This window comes from Biomphalaria glabrata, chromosome 4, assembly GCF_947242115.1.
Source record: "Biomphalaria glabrata chromosome 4, xgBioGlab47.1, whole genome shotgun sequence".
Classification (NCBI taxonomy): Eukaryota; Metazoa; Mollusca; class Gastropoda; family Planorbidae; genus Biomphalaria; species Biomphalaria glabrata.
In genome coordinates, this window is record NC_074714.1 from 39,105,734 (window position 1) to 39,116,004 (window position 10,271).

The 10,271-nt window shown below is 34.9% G+C and overlaps 1 protein-coding gene across 1 annotated transcript in view; it reads left to right on the plus strand.

Moving 5' to 3' along the window:
- LOC129925848 (G-protein coupled receptor 84-like) overlaps positions 1–7,007 on the plus strand; it is a 48,797-nt gene extending 41,790 nt beyond the window's left edge. The window contains exon 3 of the mRNA XM_056026954.1: positions 3,870–7,007. Coding sequence (XP_055882929.1) covers positions 3,870–3,963 — 94 coding nt within the window. The 3' untranslated portion in view covers positions 3,964–7,007. The remainder of the gene's footprint in view (positions 1–3,869) is intronic.
- Positions 7,008–10,271: the final 3,264 nt, after the last annotated feature.

A 10,271-nucleotide genomic window follows, 5' to 3' on the forward strand; every position in this document is an offset into this window, starting at 1 on the left:
TAAGTCTTTAGCAGTTCGAGAGTAAGAAGCTTGAGTCCTTTTCCCTTTCACATTGCAAATCTTTTTGTTTTCACCAAAGAGATGCCCTACTCTGTGGGCCGTATAAATCGAATTTAACAGAGTAATGTTATTATATTTAAAAAAAAATATCATCATCATTGATGTTCTATTTGTTATGATTATTACTATTATTAAATATTATTATTAAAGAAAATAATATTATGTTAAAACAATTGACTATCTTTGTACTTTAAATCTTTTAATAAATGACCATAATTTTTACAAAGCTTATATCAATAGACACTGTCAGTCTGTCTGGTAAAAAAGTGTGTACACTTCTCCCACACCCAATTTCGGATGAAGTTGAAACTTTGCACAATTATTTATTGACATAGACAAGACATGAGTCAATAAAAACAGTTACCAATTATTGGTAATTAATTACTTTGTTTAATAGCAAGAAGGGAATCCAATACTTTATTATTCAAATATATGGCTAAATTTATTGGGTTTAGTCCCCTTAAATAGATGTTAACGCTATTTCTTACGCATTTTCTGATCAAGTTCATACTTCAAACAATTATTTGTTGTACTTGTACCTAAATAAACATGACTCAATAAACAAAAATAACTAATTAATTGTACTTATTGTTTGATATTGAATAAGGGAAATAACTTGTACATTTTTGGTATATATGGTTTTAAGGACGGAGTTCTTCTCCTTTAGATACGTTTTTTTTAAAAGGATTTTTAAATCTTTTACTTGTTCAAATACTGGCATCATTCATTACAGTGACTGTTTCCAATTGTATCCCTTAATTTTGTTTTTGGACTCTTCAATTAACCATCTTAATTTAGAATATATCGCTAAATCACTGCAATCATATTGTCCTCTTCATCTTTCAGTGGCGTAGCAACATTGCGCAAAGAACCCCTTTGCGCCCGGGCCCTATAGTAGCCCAAACGGGTTCTTGCAAGGGGATAAATGTGTTCATTGAAAATATGAAAATGTTTCAAAGCCTGTACTCTTAAGTGAGCTATTCGTGTATGTATGAATAATTTTATAATGAAGTCATTTTGGGAATATTTTTGTAATTACGAAAATGAACGATCGGGTTGCTTTTGTGTTGTTAGTTATTTCTAATTGTATATATATATATACACACATTTCGAAAACGTCTCTAACGATTTTCTTTAAAATTACAAGGTCCATATATATACATAAGAAAAAAATTCGTGACTCATTGGTCAGAAGGGGATAACCCTAAGTCGACAGTAATATCGGTTTGAAAAATGTTCATTATCGAAAAATTAATTTTGGCTAGAAAGTTTTATGAATAAAAATTTTCTATATCACGTCAAGATGAAAAAAAAAACTTGACACCGCTAATGTCAATGGCTTACAGCAATACACTAACTAAAACATTTCTTTGCAAACATGAACAAGTTTTAATGAATCCATTGGCCTAATCATAAATATTTGCGCACCGTCTTATTATAGGCACGAACGGCCTCGACACCAAAGTAAAAGTAATTCGCAATTAAAGTTTAAACAATTTATAAAGCACTTCAAACACAATAACTAATCATACATCGGCACATTGAATTCCATAGTTCCCTATTAAATCAATCTACCGAAGTGTTTTTAAGAATCTGTGCATTATTCAAATACCTGTAAACATAACTCTGCTCGACCTTGTTTGTAATGATTTAACTGTATAGAATTTAGCCTTTGTTATATAAAGGGAGAGTGATCCTTAAAAGAATTACGGGCATGACATGGCCTAAATTATGCCGATGTGCCTAAATTCAAAACTCAACTCAACTCAAACTCGAGCCCATTCGATAAGTAGGCAAGCGACTCTTGTCACTCAGCCAAACATCACACATCGTATATCTTATGTCAAGAATGATAAATAGAATATTGCATAGAAGTTTTTTTCTTTCGTCACTTAAAATAGAAAAAAAACCATCAGAAATAAAAAGTTATTCACAAGTTATGAATATTCTTATGTTTGATTGTTTTAAAATTTGGTAATTGGTGACTCGAATCGTTTCACCTTTATGTACGTACCTCCCAATGCAGTCGATAAAAAGTTTTAGTTTGACCCCTAGCTAAAATTTATTATGACTTGGTAAACAAATAGATGTCATTTATAAATCTGATAGGTTTTCATTTCAAAGCAAACGACTAACTATTGACAGTTTAGATAGCTTAGAATAATTAACATTGTTAATGACTGCGTCCTTGTATATTTTTAAACTCACAAAAATAGTTTGAAAATATGTCACCTCATTACTAACTAGGAATCAAACGAAAGTAAACAGGAATATGTTATGGGTGTTTTATTTCTACTGACAAACGCAGATAGTGACTGTCAAGCCAAGGGTTCGCAGAAAGGGTCTAGTTCTTCAGTTCACCTGTCTTTTCTGCCCAGCCTTTATCCAGTGTTTCACCATGTCGACACGCCAGTTGTCGTGCAGGACGAAGGACACCTTTCTCCTGTTCACTACATTTAGTCTCCTTAATTAATACTTTGAAGAAGGGAGGAGGCGTATCTTTCTCAACAGCGTGTTCTAGACCCGTTCTAAATGGTGCGCAATACAGTGAAGGAAGGCAGTGCGCAGGGCAGAGTTATTAGTACTTATTACCATAACTGCTTTAGTTTACATGACTTAAGTAGGCCTACTAGACTAATAGACCTCTAAGTAAACTCGTTTAACAATAAACAATATTCAAATTGACTTCAAAAAACAAAAAAAAAACTTTATAAGTTTCTACTTGAATGTTTCTTTCTGATTTGATCTTCAAAGAAACTGGTAGGGCATTCCAGTGTGTTGACTTTCGGAAAAACCTGTACCCGTCTATTCATTATGATATATCTGTTGAATTCGAACAACTGTCGAGGTATGTCGAGGTTAATTTTTTTTCAAAACATATTTGCCAAAAGAATTTAATAAACCTTTGGGGCCTATATTTATATATAAAATAAAAAGAGAATGAGAAGATGATAAAGAATCACGTTGTATCAGTGGCGTAGCTAGGGATTTGGGGGCCCCGGGGGGAGGGGGAGCTCGACCTCTTTAGGCGCCTCTGCATTAGTACAGTCGACCTCATGACATGAGATAATGGCGATTATATTTAACGTAAAAACAAATTTCGGACACTCATTTGGGTGACCCTCAAGTGAGGGCCTGGAGGGATTTTCAAATTTGGACCCCCTTCCTCTAAACTAGCTACGCCACTGCGTGGTATTGTCTTAGCGGGAAAAACAAGTAACTTGAATGTCGGTTTTTCCCCAAGGCTCGACCAGCGAATATCTTTGAAAATTATCAAACTACCCCAAATAGTTTTGTGCTCTTGGCAAGAACCACAATGACGTGGATTTTCCTAACCGCACTTTTAAATCTTTGGTAAGGTGTCTCAGAAATGAAACAGCCAGAGGCGAATTACTGGTTACAAGTCAAGCCTTGCCTTTACCGTATCGAGTGCAGTCAGTCAATATTAACATATCCTGGATAGTTTCAGTATAGACACCTTTCTTTTAAAACAACCATAATGACTAATGATTAATTGTAATTCTGCATTTTTTCATAGCTTCTATCAACTCACTCTGTCTGTCTGGTACACGTTATTTCTCCCACTGGAATGGCTACTTCCCATTCTAGGATTTAGTTTAAACTTTGAACAATTATTCATTGTGAATCAATAGAAAAACAACCAATTAATTAGTGTTAATTAACGAATTGTATTTAATATAGAAAAGGGAAAATAAATCTTTAAGTATTGAGGTATATGGCTGTAAATGTGCAGTTCTTTCCTTTTTAAAAAATTATTGTATAATTTGCTTGTATTTTTTTTTACTCAGGTTTATCCGACTGATCAAAGTCAAACAGGACAACGAGTTTATGGTCATCGATTGCCAGCAGAAACAGGAAACCAGTTTGGAGAATACTTGCTGAAATTAGCTTAAGAAAGAGATGTGTGTGTGTGTGTTTTGACCTGAAATTGTTGCATCAGTCGTGATCGATTTAAAGTTTGAATCTTTACAAGAACTAAGTCTGTATAGCTGTTGTGATACAATTTAGGCTACTACGACATTGTGTTGACAGCATAACAATCTGTCGTATTTTTGACGTACTTACAAATGCCAGATTTTCATTGGAATTAATGAAATCGAAATTCTTCCTTCGACTCCGGGACCACATGCTCAGGCAGAAGCAATGCCCACCTTTCCCAGGTCAGATGGTGATGAATTGTAAAAAGCTGACGAGATGCTTTTAGCTAGAAACTGACATGAGTGGGTCTAAACATCAAAATAGATTGTGTCTCACATCTCCAGTCTAAACATCAAAATAGATTGTGTCTCACATCTCCAGTCTAAACATCAAAATAGATTGTTTCTCACATCTCCAGTCTAAACATCAAAATAGATTGTGTCTCACATCTCCAGTCTAAACATAAAAATAGATTGTGTCTCACATCTCCAGGCTAAACATCAAAATAGATTGTGTCTCACATCTCCAGGCTAAACATCAAAATAGATAGTGTCTCACATCTCCAGGCTAAACATCAAAATAGAATATGCCACTGTGTTTAACAACTCTAATTTAAATAAAAGAATCAAACTGTGTGTATAAGATCATCTGCCTAAACACCAAAATAGAATATGCTAGTGTGTTTACTATCTCAAGACATCTATTGATGTTGTTATTTATCCCACTTTTCATGGAATGAACAAAAATTAAAAAAATTTTTTAACCTGGTCGTCCTTTCCTTTTAGACCGTTGTAAGTTGATGATATGATTTGAACCAAATATCTCCAGTCAAGAGCTCAGACCCAACCATTCACATCTTGACCATCAAAATAATGATTATAAAAAGTGCCTCTCTCTCTTTTTACTTATTGCTGTTGAGTGTCTAGATATTTTTCAACAATATTGAATGCTTAATTTGTAAAACGGTTCTTATTTAACTATATTTATAGTTTTAAAAATTCTTCTGATCCGTAGCACAAGAGCCACTTATGTCACTGGGAGGAGGGATGACTATGGCCTCCTTCAAAGCGATTATGAGTCATGAATGCGTGGGTATTAGTTATGGTAGGAACGACGTAGCCCAAATATGCAGCAGATGTTTCCAAAGGAGGGGCAAGTGCCGGGTTCGCAGGCTCTTCGAGGGTGTAGCACTGTGTGTTGCCAACTGCCTAAGTGTCGCCAGCTTCTGATTTCCGCGAACAAGTATTCATTCTCTGGCACTGCCAGGGTCGAGTCTATTTAAAGAGAAACAAATGCTTACTTACTTACTTACTTACTTACTTACTTACTTAATCATGTGTACTCCCAGAAAGCATAGGGCCGCAACGACACCTCTCCACTAAACTCGGTTCTGAGCAGACAACGATAATCTTCTTAGGAATGTTCAAGGCATTGAAGGTATCTGTGAGGTCAGTTGTATTATCCTCTCGGTTGATATAACAATGATGTATTGTTATTCTAGATAACTTCCATCAGGGCCGGGAGTAAATTATTAAATTAAACCATTTTAACTTATTATTAATTAAAATTATTAATTGCAAAATATAGGCCTAAGTCATGAAAATGTCCTGGAATTATTAAAATTTTCTGAAAACTCATGCAAATCTCCTTAAAAACAGACAAAATTGTCATTTCGTGGTGTCATTCAATATGGAAAACGCCTATCCTACTCGCGATTAAAAAAAAGGCATTGTCAGCTTTCATTTATTAAAAATGTAATAACAAGGCGAATTTTAACCAAAACAAGAAGTTCAAATACTTAATTTACTTTAATAGTCACTGGCATATAAATATAGATCTAAATCTATCTAGAAAAAAAAAAGCGATATTTTGCTGTCGAAAGTAAATCTAAAAGGCAGATCTGAATGTTTGTCGACTTTTTTGTTGGAAAACTACTATCTACTGTAGATGGCTCGTAAAGTTAAATTGACAGTGATTTTGTACTAAGCAAAGTACCGGTATGAATAAAATGCAAAGACGAATTCCGTTTCTAATACAAAATCTTAATTACACTTATTATCATTATCCCTACCCAGACTGGGCCCCGCGAAATCCGTTTCGCATAGGGCCCCGCAATCTGTTGGACCGGCTCTGACTTCCATAAACGCTTAAAGCCAAGTGTTGATAGTTGATACATTAATGCAACTTGGTTATGGCGACTTAGGTAGCCAGATTCTGATAAGGCTAAACATCCTGCCATTATGTGTTCAATAGACTCACCCACATTTCCACATTTTCGGCATTTGTCAATAACTCTGAGTTTTAGGATATCCTTATCGTATTTTTTTTCCTAATTACTCTGTCCTGTATTGATGTAAAAAAGCCTTCTGCTTTTAGCCATGTTATTATTATTATAATGATTATTATTATTACTGTTATTATTATTAGGCCTACTATTAATATTGGCAAAGAAAAACTACAGTGATAGTCCTAAATTTGAACAAAGTCGATAAAATATAAAATCAATATGTTTCAAGGAGGAAGGAACAAGCCGCTCCATTGAAGATTAAAATAAAAATGTAGGCCTACGCTTTAAAAAATCAATGTAGCTAATCAGCTAGTTTATTATAAAAATGCTTCAATTCTAGTCAAATGGACTTATAAAGTTACTAAATATTTAAAATGTGTAGGCCTATTGGTCCATATATAAGGCCCTTTAATAAAAACTGAGACTATATGTAGGCTACCATGTATAAAGTTTTGATTTCGCTACTCGGTATAATAATAATGGCAATGCTCTTCAATTCCGAAGATTAAGGATGAGTGCAGGCCTATTTATAATTTATCTCACACCATTATTAGGCCTAAACGGTAGACTTAATTACGAAATATTTGACAACTATTGGTGTACATACGTAGGCCTATAGCTATTTGTTACAGTTGTTTTTGATATGTCGTTTGTTGTTAGAAGAAAAATTGTTTTAGGCCTACTTGAATTCATTGTGAAATAAACTTTATAATTTTTTTTATCAAAATTTCTTTTTTTTTTTTTAAATCAATGTATCTCTCTCCTTAAATAAGTGTGACTATGTTTGTTATAACTCAATAAACGCACACACACAATAGGCCTAAATTTCTTTTTGCAACCATGGAAATTAAGACCTAGGCTATACGTCTTTGAAATATAGGCCTACAATTTACATATATTAATTTATTTGTCTTTAACATATGTTATAGGCCTATATGTATAGCCAGGGGACAGTGATGCTGAGAGAGTAATTGTAGGAAATTGAGTGCGATACCATTGAGGTAGCTGTAAAATAAATAATAAAATTATTAAAATAAATAATTTCTAGAAAAAAAAAGGAGCGCATTATATATATAGGCAGTCTCTTTTTGGTGAGCTAAAAACTGGTCGACCTGGTTGTGGCAAAATATGTAGGTCACAGCTGGGACTGCGCAGCCACGGGAATGCCACAACCAGGGCAAGCATAACCATTGTCCGCAGGTGGTCGATTCATATTTTCTTTTCGGCGTCTGCGTTTGTCCTCGGCGCAGATTTTATTTTGGTCTCAAATGTGTATCCCGCGGCCTTCGTGAGTGACCTCCAGCTGTCTCGTTCTGAGGCCGCATGCAACCAGGTCGACCAGTTTTTAGCTCACCAAAAAGAGACTGCCTATATATATAATGCGCTCCTTTTTTTTTTCTAGAAATTATTTATTTTAATAATTTTATTATTTATTTTACAGCTACCTCAGTGGTATCGCACTCAATTTCCTACAATTACTCTCTCAGCATCACTGTCCCCTAGCTATACATATAGGCCTATAACATATGTTAAAGACAGATAAATTAATATATGTAAATTGTAGGCCTATATTTCAAAGACGTATATTGTGAATAGGGCGTTCGAATGTGCGTTGTTTAGATCTAGGCCTATACAATAAATTATTTTATGTTAAACTAAGTGTGACTAATATATTTTCTGGAAACGGCTGTACTTTTTCATAGTAGTAAGTAGAATCTAGATATAGTATTTATAGATATAATCACTCATCCCTTCAATAAGTTCAGTCTGTTTTGATTCATACTTTTCCGGGTATTCCCGCATACCTGTAGATCTATATATAATCTACATTACAATTTACATCTAGTTATTTTAGGACAAATTTATTCGGTATTTATATATTAATCTTCACTATATCTATATTTTTTCTAGAATATTCAAACATTCCTAAAACATTAGCACTTAATGAAAATCTTTTGTTGATACACTCCCAAAGACTAGTATTAGTATACAATTTTCATTTTCTTTTCCTGGGAAAACAAAGAGAGTGCACTGCGCTCAGTAGCAATACATTTTGATATCACAGTACACTCCCTTGCCAACCTATTTTTAAAACGAGGCTTGAAAAAAAATGAAACATCGTCTAAGTATGGACATTAAATCTTACATTTAACCGCTTATTCGATAAAATTAACATGTAGAAGGTGTTACATTTAATCAAGACTAATTTTTACATTCAAAATGAGACCAAATAAGGTACTAGTTTACGAGTATAAGTATATAACCATTAATTCTTCAACTTTGCTCGCCGGGAGTTGTGGCGTGCTCCTGTAATCCAGCTACTTGGAGGCTTGAATAGGAGGACGGCTTGAGGGCGGGGGTTCTGCCTTCGGGCGTGCCATGTCGATCGGGTGTCCGCACTAAGCCCGGCATCAATATGGTGATCTTGGGGGAGCCCGAGATCTCCAGGTTGACTAAGGAGAGACGCACCGGCTCAGGGGGGAAACCCAGCAGGCAAAAGTCTCCGTGTCGCGCAGTAGTGGGATCGCACCCGTGAATGGGCGTTCGTTGGCAGCCCGTCCGATATAGTCGGACCCTGTTCTTTTTTTTTTATTTTAATTTAATTTAATTTTTCTAATTATAATTATATAATTTAAAAAAATCTAAATAAAAACAAATTGAAAAAAAAAATCTTGTAGTTATAAAAGGCACATTTCTTATTCCATATGCTTATTTCATTAGCAATTATTATTAGGCCTACTTATTAGTAAATAACGTCAAAACGGCTCCTTAAATTAGAGCGCGGAGCGGGTTGCTTGATTGCCAGGAAATTTTTAAATATCTAATCAACATACACGACTAGATATTTAAAGCACATACATACGGGTAGGACGTACTTTTCTTTAATTTTATTATAAAGTAAGAAGACATAGACAAATTCTAGACCTCGGACTTTTATATCTAACACTTAAGTTTTGCTTTGAAAATGGGAAGATCTAAATTTTTATTTTTTTTATGTCAAGTAGCTAGTATGATATAATACATAAAACACTAAACTTACAAATAGAAAAACAAAACCTAATGAAATACTCATAAAGACACAACGATATAAGCACATTTCTTATTCCATACTCTAGATCAAATTTGTACAAGTGCTCCTTCTTCCCTAGTGCCATTAGAGAATGGAATGGGTTGCCTAAATCAGCCACTAAAACCAACGACTTAGCAGAGTGTAAGTCATTGATTAACATGCATGACAAGATTGACACATGAAATCTCCAGTTGTCTCATTTGGAAGCCGCTAGCTGCTCTCTTCAATGTCAGTTACAGCAATCAGGCGCCTAAGCTAGTCTTTAGAGGGGCTGCTAATGCTCATAGCCCGTATGGGGGACGACCGTATGCCAAAGCCTAAAAGGCAGCGCGTTTTGATGAGCTGAAAGGTGGTTGGCGCAACAGACTTTTTTTTTCGAAAACACTTTAATAGGTTTTAAGACCTTTGCATTTGTGTTGTCTACTGCAAAAAAAAAAGTTTAATCTACATCTATCTACACCAGGGGTTCTCAACCTGTACGTCGCGACCCCTTTGGGGGTCGATTAAGACCATCGACAATATGGATTGTTATTGTCTATTCTTCTTTTGCTGTATATGTGTGTGTGGGGGGGAGGGGGGTCGCGGCAGAGTGGGGGACTGTAAAAAGGGGTCGCCGAGCATAAAAGGTTGAGAACCGCTGATCTACATAGACTTCCTCGCTTTAAACAAAAATTGACCATTAAGACCGAAATGACGCCATAAATTAGATCTACTTGTTTGTGCTTAGCCCAGAACTCTTAAAATGTCGACATAGGCCTAATATATTCAAATCAGAGACATATAGATCTATATATAATAAGGCTTGTCTTCGAGTCCAAAAATTAATGAGGAATGCAGAATTTCTCGTGGCTAAAAACAACATAGGTCTGTGAGCGTAATGAAAGCCAGAACATTGTGGCTCATAACTTTTTGGTC